Source organism: Lepus europaeus, chromosome 17 (assembly GCF_033115175.1).
Source record: "Lepus europaeus isolate LE1 chromosome 17, mLepTim1.pri, whole genome shotgun sequence".
NCBI classification, from domain to species: Eukaryota; Metazoa; Chordata; class Mammalia; order Lagomorpha; family Leporidae; genus Lepus; species Lepus europaeus.
In genome coordinates, this window is record NC_084843.1 from 36,967,593 (window position 1) to 36,982,923 (window position 15,331).

General features: G+C 47.8%; 1 protein-coding gene across 1 annotated transcript; it reads left to right on the top strand.

Annotated features, from left to right (window-relative positions):
• The first annotated feature begins 7,835 nt into the window (after nucleotides 1–7,835).
• FGFBP3 (fibroblast growth factor binding protein 3) lies at nucleotides 7,836–8,770 on the top strand. Its single transcript, XM_062215076.1, has one exon. The coding sequence runs from the start codon at nucleotides 8,012–8,014 to the stop codon at nucleotides 8,768–8,770; it is 759 nt and encodes a 252-aa protein (XP_062071060.1). The 5' UTR covers nucleotides 7,836–8,011.
• The last annotated feature ends 6,561 nt before the right edge of the window (nucleotides 8,771–15,331 follow it).

The following is a 15,331-nucleotide window of genomic DNA, read 5'->3' on the forward strand; positions in this document are numbered from 1 at the left end:
CTCTGATATCTCACTTCATGATGTTTTAATAAGTAATTTCCCTTGAGTTGTCTCAAAGTTAAAAACTTGTGCATCACAGGACACTATCAACAAAGGGAAAAGATAACCCACAAAATAGGAGAAAATATTTGCAAGTGATATATCTTTTTTTATAAACTTGTGTTTTTTTTAAGATTTATTTAATTTCTTATTTATTTGACAGAATTAGTGAGAGAGAGAGAGAGAGAGAGAGAGAGAGAGAGAGAGAGAGAGAAAGAAAGGTCTTCCTTCCGTTGGTTCACTCCCCAAGTGGCCGCCACGGCCGGCGCACTGCATTGATCCGAAGCCAGGAGCCAGGAACCAGGAGCCAGGTGCTTCCTCCTGGTCTCCCACATGGGTGCAGGTGCCCAAGCACTTGGGCCATCCACCACTTCCTTCCTGGGCCACAGCAGAGAGCTGGACTGGAAGAGGAGTAACCGGCACTAGAACCCGGCGCCCATATGGGATGCCGGTGCCCCAGGCAGAGGATTAACCAAGTGAGCCACAGCGCCGGCCCCAATATATATCTAATGAGAAGTTAATACACACACACACACATATAATCCTGCCACTCAACAACTAAACACAACCTAACCAAAAAATAGGTAGGGCAGGCATTTGGCCTAGTGTTTGGGCTGGTAATGTCTCTTTTCTGGGTGCCTGGGTTTGATACCCACTCTGGTTTCCAATTCAAGCTTCCTGATAATGTAGCCCCTGGGAGGCAGCAGGGATGGCTCAAGTGATTGGGATCTTTCCACCCATGTGGGAGACATGGATTGGATCCTTGGCTCCTGGCTTCAGCATCCCAGCCTGGAGTCATTACAAGCATTTGGGGAGTGAACCAACAGAGAGGAGCTCTCTCCACATGTATCTTTTTCTCCCCTTCTCTCTGTCTCTTTGCCTCTTGATTTTTAAATAAATGGGCAGAGGACTTGAATAGTCATTTCTTCAGAGAATATGTATAAGGGGTCAGTAAGCACATGGAAAGTACTCAACATCACTAATCATTAGTGAAATGCACTTAAAAACCACAATGAGATACTACTTCACACCCATAGAATGGCTATTATTGGGGCTGGTGCTATGGTGCAGTAGGCTAAGCCTCCACCTGCAGCACCAGCATCCCATATGGGCGCTGGTTCTAGTCCCGGCTGCTCCTCTTCCAATCCAGCTATTTGGTATGCATCCACATGGGAGACCTGGAGGAAGCTCCTGGCTCCTGGCTTCAGACTGGCCTAACTACGACCTTTACAGCTGTTTGGGGGAGTGAACCAGCAGATGGAAGACCTTTCTTTCTCCCTTTCTCTGCCTGTAATTCTACCTCTCAAATACATGTATAAATAAATAAATAAATAAATAAAATCATAAAAAACAAAAAACAAGAAAAAAATACAAGTGTTGGCAAGGATGTGGAAAAATTGGGACTCCCATGCACTGTTGGTGCAGCCACTGTGGAAAATAGCCTGGTAGTCCCTCAAAATGTTAAAAATAGAATTACCATGTGATCCAGTCATTCCACTTTGGGTTATAGACCCAAAAGAATTAAATCAGGAACTTGAACAGGCATTTGTACACCAATGTTCATAGTAATGTTATTCATCATGCAAAGGTGGAAGCCACCCAAGTGTCCGTGGATAGGTGAGTGGATAAAGAAAAGGTGAGTTATGCATACAGCGGCATATTATTCACCTAGAAAAAGGAAAGAAATTCTGACATAAAATGGAAGAACTTTTTTTTTAAAGATTTTTTTAAAATTTATTTGAGAGACAGAGTTACGGGGTAGGGGAAACAGAGGTAAGATCTTCCATCCACTGGTTTACTCCCCAAATGGCTGTAAAGGTCACAGATGGGCCAATCTGAAGCCAGGAGCCAGGAGCTTCTGCCAACTCTCCCATGCAGGTGCAGGGGCCCAAGCACTTGGGCCATACTCCACTGCCTTTCCAGGCCATAGCAGAGAGCTGGACTGGGACTTGAATGAGCGAGCGCCCACATGGGATGCCAATGCCACAGGTGGAGGCTTACCCTGCTCACCACAGCACTGGCCCCAAAATGAATGAACCTTAATGATGGTGTGTTAAGTGAAATGATGCAGTCACACAGAGACAAATACTCTCTGTCTCCACTTATGTAGGGAAGCTGTGGTAGTCAAATTTATAGATATGGAGGGAGGATGGGAAGTTACTGTTAATGGGTACAGAGTTTCAGTTCGGGAAAATGGAAAAGTGCTAGAGATGGGTGGCGATCATGGTTGCACAGCAGTATGAGTGTACTTAATGCCACTGAACTCTACCCTTTTTTTAATTTAATAAATGTAAATTTACAAAGTACAACTTTTACACTGTTGTGGCTTTTTCCCCATAACCTCCCTCCCTCCCGCAGCCCTCCCATCTCCCACTCCCTCTCCCATCCCACTCTTTATCAGGATTCATTTTCAATTATCTTTATATACAGTAGATCAACTTAGTTAAAATGGTAAATTGTCATGTTCATTTTATCATGATTTTTTTTTACCATAGCCTTTAAAATTAGCATTTCTTCTCTGATATGGCACAGTAATCTTGTTTTTAAAAATATTTTATTTATTTATTTATTTGAGAGGTAGAGTTACAGACAGTGAGAGGGAGAGACAGAGAGAAAGGTCTTCCATCTGCTGGTTCACTTCCCAAATGGCTGCAGTGGCCGAAGATGCGCCGATCTGAAGCCAGGAGCCAGGAGCTTCTTCTGGGACTCGCACATGGATGAGGGGCCCAAGGACTTGGACCATTTTCTACTGCTTTCCCAGGCTATAGCAGAGAGCTGGATCAGAAGCGGAGTAGCCGGGACTAGAACCGGTGCCGCAGGTGGAGGATTAACCTGCTGCACCACAGTGCCAGCCCCAGGGCCCAGTAATCTGTGTGCCCCTGCTTTCCCCTCTGGGCACAAGGTTTCTGAAGTCTCAGTAATTATGACAGTTGAGATAGTTTTTATTGTAATTAGTGCATAATGCCACAAGATGTCGCTCTTTAGCTGAAAAACTATTTCAGTTCTGTTAGGCGGTAACTCAGGAACTCTAGAGCAACAGGCAAAAAGCCTGTCAATCACTTATTATTTAGTCATAAAAACATAGTTTTCTGGGCAGAAGAGTATTTCCATCTGTGCAATCTATTAATTAGCTACTCTTAATTTTTTAAAAATTATACTATTATTTCTTAACTTCCTAAGTGTAAATTCGTTTTCATTATAAATGGAATTAAAATAATTAAGACAGAACTAACTTTGGAAGCATGTAGTGATAGTAAAATACGAAGCCAAAGTGTAAAGATCACTCACTGCTCATTGAAAGCTAAATGGGTGATGGCATTGTGGCACAGTAGGTTAAGCCACTGCTTGGGACAACCACGACCCTTATCAGAGTGCTTGGTTCTAGCCCTGGCTTCTCTGCTTGCTTCCCATCCCAGTTCCTTCTGATCCCTCCGGGAGGCAGTGGACAGTGGCTCAAGTGCTTGAGTTTCTGCCATTCACGTCAGGACCACAGTGGAGTTTGGGCCTCCTGGCTTTGGCTGCGCCCAGGTTGCTGGGGAATGAATCAACAGATGGAAGTTCTCCCCCCACACCCTCTTTCTCTCTGTTGTACTGCCTTTCAAATAAATTTAAGTGGCGGACACTGAAGCATAGCAGATAAAGCTGGTGCTGTGACATAGTGGATTAAGCTGCTGCCTGCAGTGCCGGCATCCCATATGGGCACCAGTTTGAGTCCCGGCTGCTCCACTTCTGATCCAGCTCTCTTCTATGGTCTGGGAAAGCAGTAGAAGATGGCCCAAGTCCCTGGGCTCCTGCATGCACACGGGAGACCCAGAGGAAGCTCCAGGCTCCTGGCTTCAGATCAACACAGCTCTAGTCGTTGAGACCATCTGGGGAGTGAACCAGCGGTAGGAAGACCTCTCTCTGTCTCTCTCTCTTTCTCTCTGTCTCTGCCTCTCTGTAACTCTGCCTTTCAAATAAATAAATCCATCATTAAAATTAAATAAATAAATTTAAAACACAAATAAATATTAAATAAAGTCAGATGGTTTTCGTGACTTTGCTATTAAATGATGTGTGACATTGCAAATGTCATTTACTGTCTGAAATTTTATCAGTTCAACAGAGTACTAGGGGCTTGAGTTGTGTACAGCTGCTTAAGCCACTGCCTGCAATGCTGACATCCCATAAAAGCTCTAATTCAATACCTAGCTGCTCTACTTTGAATCCAGCTTCCTGCTAATGTGCCTGGAAAAACAGAGAAGATGGCCTAAGTATTTGGGCCCATTCATGGGAGACTTGGATGGAGTTCCAGGCTCCTGGCTCCAGCCTGAGCCAGCCCCAACAACTGCAGCTATTTGGGGAGTGAACCAGCAGATGGAAAATCTCTTTCTCTTTCTTTCTCTCCCTCTGTAACTCTCTGCCATTCAAACAATAAATAAATCTTTAAAAAAAAGTAGTAAAAATTTCCTTTCTTAGGTCAATATACATTACTATACATAGTTTTTAATATATGCTACTACATATGTAAATATATTCCTCTAATTCTAAAGTATTTTCATTTTTACAGTAATAATTTTTAAGTGTTCAAATATAGTACCTATATATACAAGTGTTCAAAATATAGTGGGAATTTAGTAATGGACAACTATCTGAAAGAAGACATTAGGAATTGTGATATTCCTTGACTTCTCAAAGTAAGTATTTTAGGAAAATATCTCATGTAAAATAATTATAGTCAGAGTATAAACTTTTTTAAGATTTATTTATTTATTATTTGAAAGGCAGAGGCAGAGAGAGAGAGAGAGAGAGGTCTTCCCTCTGCTGGTTCACTCCCCAGATGGCCGCAACAGCAAGAGCTGGGCCTAGTTGAAGCCGGAAACCAGAGCTTCCTCCAGGTCTCCTATGCAGCTGCAGGGGCCCAAGGACCTGCGCCATCCTCTGCTGCTTTCCCTGGCCACAGCAGAGAGCTGGATTGGAAGTGGAGCAGCTGGGTCTCAAACCAGCATTCATATGGGATGCCAGCACTGCACACAGTGGCTTTACCCACTACAACACAGTGCCAGCCTCAGAGGTATAGACTCTTGAAGTATAATATTTCCACATTTATTACTAAAAGTGTTTTCAATAAGATGGTAAGAGGCAAGTATTGTGGCATAATAGGTTAAGCTGCCACCTATGACGTCGGCATCACATATGGGTGCTGAGTCCCATCCAGCTCCCTGCTAATCCTTCTGGGAAGGCAGCAGCAGATGACTCAAGTCCTTGGGCCCCTGCCATCCACCTGGGAGACCTGGAAGAAGCTCCTGGCTCCTGGCTTCAGCTAGGCCCAGCTCTGGCTGTTGCAGCCACTTAGGAATGAATCAGTGAGTGGAAGATCGCTCTCTCTGTCTCTCTCTGTCTCTCCCTCTGTAACCGTGCCTTTCAAATAAACAAATTTTTGTTTAAAAAAAAGGGGGGGGGGGCAGCACCATGGCTCACTTGGTTAATCCTCTGCCTGTGGCGCCGGCAGCCCATATGGGCGCCAGGTTCTAGTCCTGGTTTCTCCGCTTCCAGTCCAGCTCTCTGCTGTGGCCCAGGAGGGCAGTGGAGGATGGCCCAAGTGTTTGGGCCCCTGCACCTGCATGGGAGACCAGGAAGAAGCACCTGGCTCAAGGCTTCGGATCGGTGCTGCGCCGGCTGTAGCAGCCATTTGGGGGAGTGAACCGACAGAAGGAAGACCTTTCTCTCTGTCTCTCTCACTGTCTATAGCTCTGTCAAAAAAAAAAAAAAAAAAATCCTGAAGTTTAAAAATAAGCTTTACTTACATGTAAAATTTTTGATTCAAAAGCACATTAATTTTTAAATGTTATACTATCCCGGGCTGGCACTGTGGCTCACTTGGTTATTCCTCTGCCTGTGGCGCAGGCATCCCACATGGGCACCGGGTTCTAGTCCTGGTTGCTCCTCTTCCAGTCCAGCTCTATGCTGTGGCCATAGAGGGCAGTGGAGGATGGCCCAAATGCTTGGGCCCCTGCACCCGCATTGGGAGACCAGGAAGAAGCACCTGGCTCCTGGCTTCGGATCGGTGCAGCGCCGGCCTCTGCGGCCATTTGGGGGTGAACCAACGGAAGGAAGACCTTTCTCTCTGTCTCTTTCTCAATGTCTATAACTCTACCTGTCAAATTAAAAAAAAAAGTTATACTATTCCAACTGATATTATTTTTCAGCTATATTGCAAAAAATTTCAAAAATTTCTAACTTTGAAAGACATTTGTAATTGATGCAATACTTGTAAATAACCAAAAGCCCAATGCACACCCTAGGTGAACAGCCGGACACTATGGAATGTTTAAAATAGGGGCTGGAGTGGGCCGGCCGGGTGGTGTAGCAGACAAAGCTGCTGCCTCTAGTGCTGGCATCCCATATGGGCACCAGTTTGAGTCCCGGCTGCTCCACTTCTGATCCAGCTCTCTTCTATGGCCTGGGAAAGCAGTAGAAGATGGCCCAAGTCCTTGGGCCCTTGCACCAGCATGGGAGACCTGGAAGAAGCTCAAGGCTCCTGGCTTTGGATCAGCACAGCTCCAGCCCTTGTGGTCAATTGGGGAGTGAACCAGTGGATGAAAGATCTCTCTCTCTCTCTTTCTCTCTCTCTCTTCCTCTCTTTGTATGTGTGTGTGTGTGTGTGTAACTCTTTCAAATAAGTCAATAAATAAATCTTTAAAAAAAAAATAGGGGCTGGAGCTGTGGTATAGGGGTAAAGCCACCACCTGCAGTTCAGGCATCCCATATGGGCGCCGGTTCCAGTCCTGGCTCTCCATTTCCAATTCAGCTCCCTGCTAATGTACCTGGGAAAGCAGGAGTCGATGGCCCAAGTGCTTGGGCCCCTGCACTCACCTGGGACACCTGGAAGAAGTTCCTGACTCCTGGTTTTGGATGGGTCCAGCTCCAGCTGTTGCCTGGGGAGTAAACCAGCAAATGGGAGTGTTATCTCTCTCTCTCCCCTCCCACCCCTACTAACTCTGCCTTTCAAATAAGTAAGTAAATCTTGAAAAGATAAACTAGGACTCTTTATTTTTATTAGTAATAAAGTTATTAGGATTAAGATTAAGTTGTTAGGATAGGAGAGACCACCAAAAGTGACAAGTGAATATCCAGGGCTCAGAGTAACATAAAAAATGTAAAACTGTAAATAATGTAATTGTGCAAATAGTGCCTGCTTTGGAATGTTGTTTTACCTAACTTAAAATTTACATCTTTCTGTTTTAACTTATTTTCGATGATTGAATACACAGAAGGAAAGGCAGGCACGGTTTGTGTAATTCTACATGATTACTTTAAACATTAACAGAAACACAAGCCTTTTACCTCACGCTCCAGTCGGCTTCGCGGCGCGGGGCGGGTGTCCAGGCGGTGCGACTGCTCCAGGGCAGAAGTCTGGGCGGGGCGTCGGGGGCGGCCCCTTCTGCCCACCGATGACAAGCTCATTCCCAGGGAGCCGGCCCGACCAGACGACCCCCTCCGCCTCGCCGCCCCAATAAGGCTCCGTCACCTCTCCGAGAGCTCGGTAAGTTCCGAGTAATCCAAGGGCACGCTGGCGAGCCATCATCGGAAATGATTTTGAGACAGTTTACCGGAGAGTGGGGAAGGGGAAAGGGGAGGCAAAGCTGGAGGGGGAAATAATCAGGTATTAAATTTGCATAGGGTGCAATGCACAAATGGTTGCAAAGTGATTATATTTGACTGCTAACTAGTTTCCCCAGGAAAGGTCTTCAGAGGGGTCGTCGCTAGCTGCTTCCCACCGGCTTCCGAAAGTCTGGGCAGGGGCGGCTGGCAGGTGCGTGTGCCTGGACGAAGGGCTGCGCCTGGCTCAGTCACTAGCGGTGTCTGCCTCGGTCCGCAGATCCGGGGGGTGCTTCTCGCCTGGCCCTGCCTCCACGGAAGAAGCGCACAGGGGTCCTAGGAGAGCGGAGCGCCGACACCAGCGCCGACACCAGCGCCGACACCGCGGGCCATGAGTCCTCCGGGGTTGCGAGCGTCGCTCTCGCTGCTCCTGCTGCTGCTGCTGTTGGCCGGCTGCCTCCTCGTGGCCGCCCGCAGGGACAAGGGGGCGGCGGGCGGCCCGGCGCTGGGCTCCTCGGGTCGCTTCGTCAGCCCCGAGCAGCACGCGTGCAGCTGGCAGCTCCAGCAGCCGGCCTCGGGGGCCGCGGCGGGCAGCGAGCTGGCGCTGCGCTGCCGGAGCCCGGACGGGGCGGTCCAGCAGTGCGCCTACCGCGGCGAGCCAGAGCGCTGCGCTGCCTACGCCGCCCGCCGCGCGCACTACTGGAAGCAGGTGCTGGGCGCGCTGCGCAAGAAGCCGCGGCCCTGCCGGGACGCCGCGCCGCTGCGCGCCCGCCTGTGCGCCGGCAAAAAGGGCCACGGCGCCGAGCTGCGCCTGGTAGCCGGCGCGTCTCCGCCCGCCGGCCCCACTGTCGCGGGCAGCGCTGGGGAGCCCAGACCGCGGGCCAGGAGCCGGGGGCGGCCCCGGGATCCAGCGCGCGGCCCGGCCGCGGGGGTCCCACCTTCCCCGAGCGCGCCCTCCAAAGAAAAGCCCCCCGAGAGGAAGAGCAAAGCGGGCAAGAAGAAGGTGGTCTCGGGTCCCCGTGACGAGCGCCCCACGGGGACCGGCCCCGACCCCGACGGGCTGAGCGAGAACGCGGAGCTCACGGAGACCTACTGCGCGGAGAAGTGGCACTCGCTCTGCAACTTCTTTGTCAATTTCTGGAACGGCTGAGGCTGCGGGCCTGGGGAGGGGTGTGGGGGTCGGGTGGGGGGAGGTCAAGCGCAGGAGCAGGGGCGGGGTAGCCAGGGCCGCCGTAGACCCAGGGATCTCGAGTTAGGGGGGAGGAAGCCGGGTTCTGGAACGGGGCGAGGGTGCCTCTCCGGGCCAGCAGAGAAGTTGAAGTTTCTGAAGTCTCAGACCTGATTAAGGACAGAAAAAACAGTGGGCACAGAAACAGTCCCTTAAGGATGCAAAAACTGTAGGCTAGGGAGAGAGGTAGGTACCGAGAGAGGCGAAAAAATAAGGTTGGGGGTGTGTGGGAAATATCCATTAAAGTGGTGGGAAGCTTGCGCCCGAGGCAGGATGGAATGTATTTGGTTGAACATGTTTATCTGAGGTTGTAACAGGAGCAGGGTGACAACCTTCTCACCCCATCGGTTGACAAGATTACCGGCTTTTGCCTTTCTGAATTGGTACGAACTTGGGTTATGCCTGGTGTCAGAGATGATCTCTCTATGAGAAGCCTCATGGGGAAAAACTGGCTCCAAGGGTTTTCATAGGGCTGTCTCTCTGTCCTTTGAAAAAATGTTACTTTTTAACCCAATGATGCTTAATGTTCTGGAACTTTCCCCATAACCTTCTAAATTCAGAAGGAAATCGCAGAAGTTGAGTGTACCCATAGATTGTTGTTGTTAACAAGCAGTTCTGTTTGTATTTGACCAAGTGTTTAAAAACACCTAAAATGTAAGTGTGCATCTCAGAGTCACTTTCACCTTTAGGAAAACTGTATCTTTTGGATTCATGTAATTAATTAATTTCATTCTTAAAGTGATGCAGTGACAGACTTTGCATATGTTAGGTGCTCAATAAAAACTGGCCAGATTTACTGAAATTCTGTCTGCATTGATCTATTTCCAAAGACATCCTGAACTGAATTCTTAGCTACAGTTTGAATTGCTGGCAAAAGACGAGGCCTCAGAAGTCTGCGTGGACCAGTCCAGCCGTGGGGGCCCATCACTGCTCTGTGTGACCTGCACCCGGTTCTCCTTTTTTCCTCTCCTCTCCTCTTCTCTGCTTCCCGTCATTCCTTCTCCTCTACCTCCCCTCCCCACTGCCCCCGGCACCCACCTCTACAGTTTGCATTAGATATCAGCATTTTAAAATTAGATAATTGGTGCAGGCATTTCAGCAGCAGCTAAGATACTGCTGAAGACACGCACATTCTATGTCAGAGGGCCTGGGTTTGAGTTCCACTCTGCTTCTGACTCCAGGTTCCTGCTAATGTGCACCTGGGAGGAAGCAGGTAATGGTTCAAGTACTTGGGTCCTTGCCGTCCATAGGAGAGTCCCAGAGGGAGTTCTAAGCTCCTGGCTTTGGCTTGGCCCAGCCCTGGCAGTTATGGGCATTTGGGAAGTGAACCAGTGGATGGAAAATCTCTCTGTTTCTGTCTCCCCCTGCCTTTCAAATATATATAAAAGAGAAAAATACATTAAAATGTATAAAAATTAGGTAATAGCACATAGAAATCCAGATTTCTGGTTCTTTTAAGAAATTAGAAGAACTGGCAGTGTGATCCACTTACTGCCACAGCAACAGTTGTCTGCTGTTGGCTGCCTCCTGTTGGATTGGGTAAGTTCTCTGGAGTTCTCCACTGCTGCTGTACATCTGATGAACCAACTTTCTTAATTTGGGCCCTGTAGACATCTGAGCCACCTCAGGCACAAATTTCCTACCTTTTCGTTAACCAACTGCTCTTTGAGCCCTCTCCCATCTTAAGGTAGTGGGAATTGGAGCAGTCTTAGAGGTGCTGATCATCTGCTGTTTCCTTCTTTGAAATGTAGGATCTTTTACACATATTCACTATATTTCTGCATTCACACAATCATCGAAACATTCAGATTGAACATGATTTCAGGCCAGGTATCTGAGGTCATATTCTGAGTTACAGTGACTGTTAGATAAAATTCATCTTGGTTGGGCAGAGGTTTAGCTGGCTAAGAAGCTGGGTCCTCCATTGGAGTGCCTGGTTTTGATGTTTGCCTTTGGTTCCTGATTCCAGCTATCTGCTAATGCAGACCCTAGGAGGCAGCAGTGTTAGCGCAAGTAATTGCACTCCTGCTACCCACATGGGAGACCTGGATTGAGTTCCTAGCTGCCACACACAATGCCCACCCTCTGCCATTGTGGATATTTGGGGAGTGAACCAGCACATGAGAGCTCTGTCTTTGTATTTGTCTGTCTACCTGTGTGTCACTCTGCCTCTCAAAATTTTTAAAGAATTGAGCTTGGCCAAGAGGAAGCTCAGAACACCTGTAGCCTACTTCCTAGAGATATGGATCAAAAGCCTGACAAAATGTGTGTGTCATGAGGAAAAGGTATTGGAGATGAAACTGCACTGCCTAGAACCAGGAGTAGAACAGTGGTTTCATCTCTCCGCACATGACAACTGACAGTTCCCTCCAGTGCGGCCTTTGGTAGTCAGTCTGATGACCTTGTCTCAGTGAAAGAATTTCCCTACAGGTTCAAGCACACAATGCTGGTTGCTACTGCTTCTGCTCCCTTTCAAGAAGAGCTGTACCAAGACTCAGTCTCAGGAACAAAGAGATGCTGACTGGAGCATGCTGCTTGCGGTAGAAGGGACAGGGATAGGTCCTACCATTGGTTCCTAAGTGACCGTGGCTAAGTCCCAGTGTCTCCAAGTCTGAACACTGTCGGGAATTAGACTGAGTTCATCTAAAGTCCCTAGTATATGCTGTCGGTATTCCTGAATCCTACACATAGCTTTACCTAGAGATAAGATGTGACTATCAACAAGTGGCAATGTATTACACAGAACCACATGCGATAACCCAAGAAAGATCACAGGCTTGGAAGACATTCAGAGGAAGCCAAGTGTAATGACCAAGGAAATCAATAGAGGGAAAGAAAAAGAAAGGAAGGAAGGAAGGAAGGAAGGAAGGAAGGAAGAAAGGAAGATTTTGGTTCGTGAGCATCTGGGAAGCTTTGGAAGGCTAGGTTTGGAAAGACAAGCATGGAACTGGGAGAGGACAGGCTCAGCCCCTCTGAAGTAGGAAGGAGGACAGAGGCCTCCAGGAATTTGGTGACCACTGCTTTTCTTACCCTTTTTGGAAGTCTCATAAATGTCATGGCGTCAGGTACTGATGGCAGCCATGGTAGTTTTGTAATAATGATGTTTATAATAGGCCATATGTCATTGTGGGGATGGAGTCAGCAACCATGTTGGATTTTTGGCTATTGCAAGTTCTGGACCCCAGCTTTGCTGCCATAGTGATTTCAGGTCACTGGCCTTGGAAGGAATGTTAGAGACAACTCCGGGTGGAGAGGGTGTGGTAACATTGTTCCTCCCCTTTTATTTTTAAAGATTTATTTATTTATTTGAAATGCAGGGTTACAGAGAGGTAGAGAGGTAGAGAGAGAGAGAGAGAGAGAGAGAGAGAGAGAGAGTCTTCCATCCGCTAGTTCACTCCCCAAACGGCCGCAACAGCCGGAGCTGTTCCAATCCAAAGCCAGGAGCCAGAAGCTTCTTCTGGGTCTCCCATGTGGGTGCAGGGGTCCAAGCACTTGGGCCATCTTTCTCTGCTTTCCCAGGGCATAGCAGAGAGCTAGATTGGAAGTGGAGCAGGCCAGCGCCACGGCTCAATAGGCTAATCCTCCGCCTTGCGGCGCTGGCACACCGGGTTCTAGTCCTGGTCGGGTCGCCGGATTCTGTCTCGGTTGCCCCTCTTCCAGGCCAGCTCTCTGCTGTGGCCTGGGAGTGCAGTGGAGGATGGCCCAAGTCCTTGGGCCCTGCACTCCATGGGAGACCAGGAGAAGCACCTGGCTCCTGCCTTTGGATCAGCGCGCCACGGTGGCCATTGGAGGTGAACCAATGGCAAAGGAAGACCTTTCTCTCTGTCTCTCTCACTGTCCACTCTGCCTGTCAAAAAAAAAAAAAAAAAAAAAAGGAAGTGGAGCAGCCAGGACTCAAACCGGCACTCATATGGTATTCCAGCACTACAGGAGGCAGCTTTACTTGCTATGCCACAGCGCCAGCCCCTAGTATTTTTTAAAAATTATTTTTATTCATTTGAAAGGCAGAGAGATGGAGAGAGCACTCCCCCATCACATCCCAAATACTTGCAACAGCTAGTGCTACTTTAGGTCAAAACCTGGAGCCTGGAACTCCATCTGGGTCTCCTACGTGAGTGGCAGGGGACCCAGTACTTGAGTCATCTTCTGCTGCCTTCTAGGGTGTCCATTAGCAGGAGGCTGGAATTGCAAGCAGAGCCTGGGGCTCAAACCCAGCCACTCTGATATGGGATCCCAGGCTCTCTGATAAAGCATACAGGCATCCCAAGCAATGCGGCAACTGCTGTGTCTACCATGCCTGCTTTCCATCTTAAAGGACACTCACACAAAACGGTAATCAGCAACTCTCCACCCCAGCGGAGAAGAGCATACAAAGAAATAAGCATGAAGTATGCGGCTGTAGGAGAGAGAATTATTGGATAAAGAGTGCGATGTACAGTATTGGCAGGGGACTGTGAGTTCTTCATTGTGGAAGACTTGAAAGGAGATGAGGATGTTGCTGTCCAGAGTTCATAGGTGGTGTTGGAGGCTAGGGAACCACAGCTGACCTCCCAGCTCCACAGCTTTCTTACAACTTCAAAGAAGAGTTTTCCAATGCCTACAGCTGCAGGGCTTTGATGAACTTAGCTCAAGTGTTGTCCCTCCCGTGACCTCTAGCTCATCGCATTCAAACTTTTCCCCATTTCAACCTTTCAAAGCAGCCATCAAAGCGGACCAAAGTCCTTCTCTCCCTTTGAGAGCAAGAAGTCTATGTTAACCATATTACAATGACTGGGCGTTCATCATACAGACCACAGGCAGATAGGAGATGGCATGGGAGATACCATTAACAGTAGCAGCACAAGGAGAAATACCTAAGAATGAGCTCAGCAAGAATAGGCAAGAGCAATATGAAAGATCCAGAAATACCCCTGAGGGCAGAAAAGAAAGACTCAAAGAAACGCAGTCTTGTGGGGTTGTTATTATTAGATAGGAAACCTTGACATTAAAAAAAAAAAAAGGTTAAGTTTCTCTAGATTGAATTTAAACGTGATTACAATGAGAGTACCAATAGGATTTTGGAGTGTGAGAACTCAGCAAACTGATTCTAAAGATCCAACAAGAAACCAAGGTGAATTTGGGGGCTTGTGGGAGGGAGGATGCTTTCATTAAAGGGCACAACTTGAAATGGCCAAGTACAGAGATTCTCAATGGAATGTGGGCAGCACAGTGCAAAACAATGTAAACGATGTGGGAGGGGGCCGTTTCTAGGTAACCACATGGACTCCCCGGAAAGGCCAGAAGCCTTCAACCAGCCCTTCAGTTGACAGTTGCTGCTTTGAGCTGGGTGGTCATGTGATCGTGGTGGGGCTGAAGACCCCAAACCTTTGATCCATATGTTCTTTTGTTCCCATGAACAATGATTACAATGAGAACGATTCTTCTCCGAATCAAGACAGGGATAGGGCCCTTGCACATTGATTTTACTGTGTGGGGAGAGAGGTGGAGGGAAGACTTCCAGTGTGGGATCCCCAGAAGGATGAGATGTCAAAGTTGATGCTTAAGCATGTATACGTATTCCTTGGCAGTGCCACGGGATGAAATATTTACCCACATTTAGAAGCAGCTGTTTTCTCATCTCTCTTCTTATCCCTTCCTGTTACTGCCCACTGTTCGAGAATGCTCCCAAACAAACAATGGAAAAAAAGGCAGAGCAAAGCAGAACAATGCACATCACCTACCACACTCACCCACAAACACATGCATAGGACTGGAGCATTTTGAAAGCTTCTCAACTGCAGCTGTGCTGAAAGGAAAGCAGCTGTTTGGGACAGACCTATCGGTAATTCCTTAGTCAGACCACCCAGTCTCAACCATGTGGGAATGCAACCAGTTTCTTACATGGGTTTCCACGTTCCTGCAAAGCCGTGTTCAAGTCTATAGGATAAGCTTTAAGGGAAACCTAGAGGATGAAACTACTTAAAGTAACTGTGATGGCTGGCACCTGCAGTGTTACAAAAAATGTTTGGTGAAGCTCCCAGAACGCAGTAGGACTCCTTGTACAATCAGGGCGTGAGCCTGAAAGGACAGACACAGCCTTAGGATGACCAGGCACATACTGAAGGCTGGAAATCCAGCGTTATTGGCAAGTGGGACAACTAACCTGGTGGAGCCAGCTGGTAGGAAATGGGGGTGGGGGGAGCAGGGGCCAGGAGGGACATTTGGCTTGCAGTCTCAAGTTCCTAGCAGCCTCAAAATTCGACTGCTACTTAATGGTAAATTTGCTCAAAAAAGCAGAGGGGGCTTCTTTTTTAATAGTCTATAGCTTGATTTACCATTAAAACAACACAGTTATTATTTAATATCTAGTTGATGTTGAATTTTAATCTTGTTTAGAGAATATTTTAGACAGGGCTGGTCATGCAATACATTTTTAAAAAGATTTATTTATTTTTATTTATGTAAAAGATAGAGTCACAGAGAGTGAGAGAGAGAGAGGAAGGG

Excerpts from the sequence above, each read along its gene's own strand:
- FGFBP3 (XM_062215076.1), top strand. The coding sequence starts at position 8,012 with ATGAGTCCTCCGGGGTTGCGAGCGTCGCTCTCGCTGCTCCTGCTGCTG.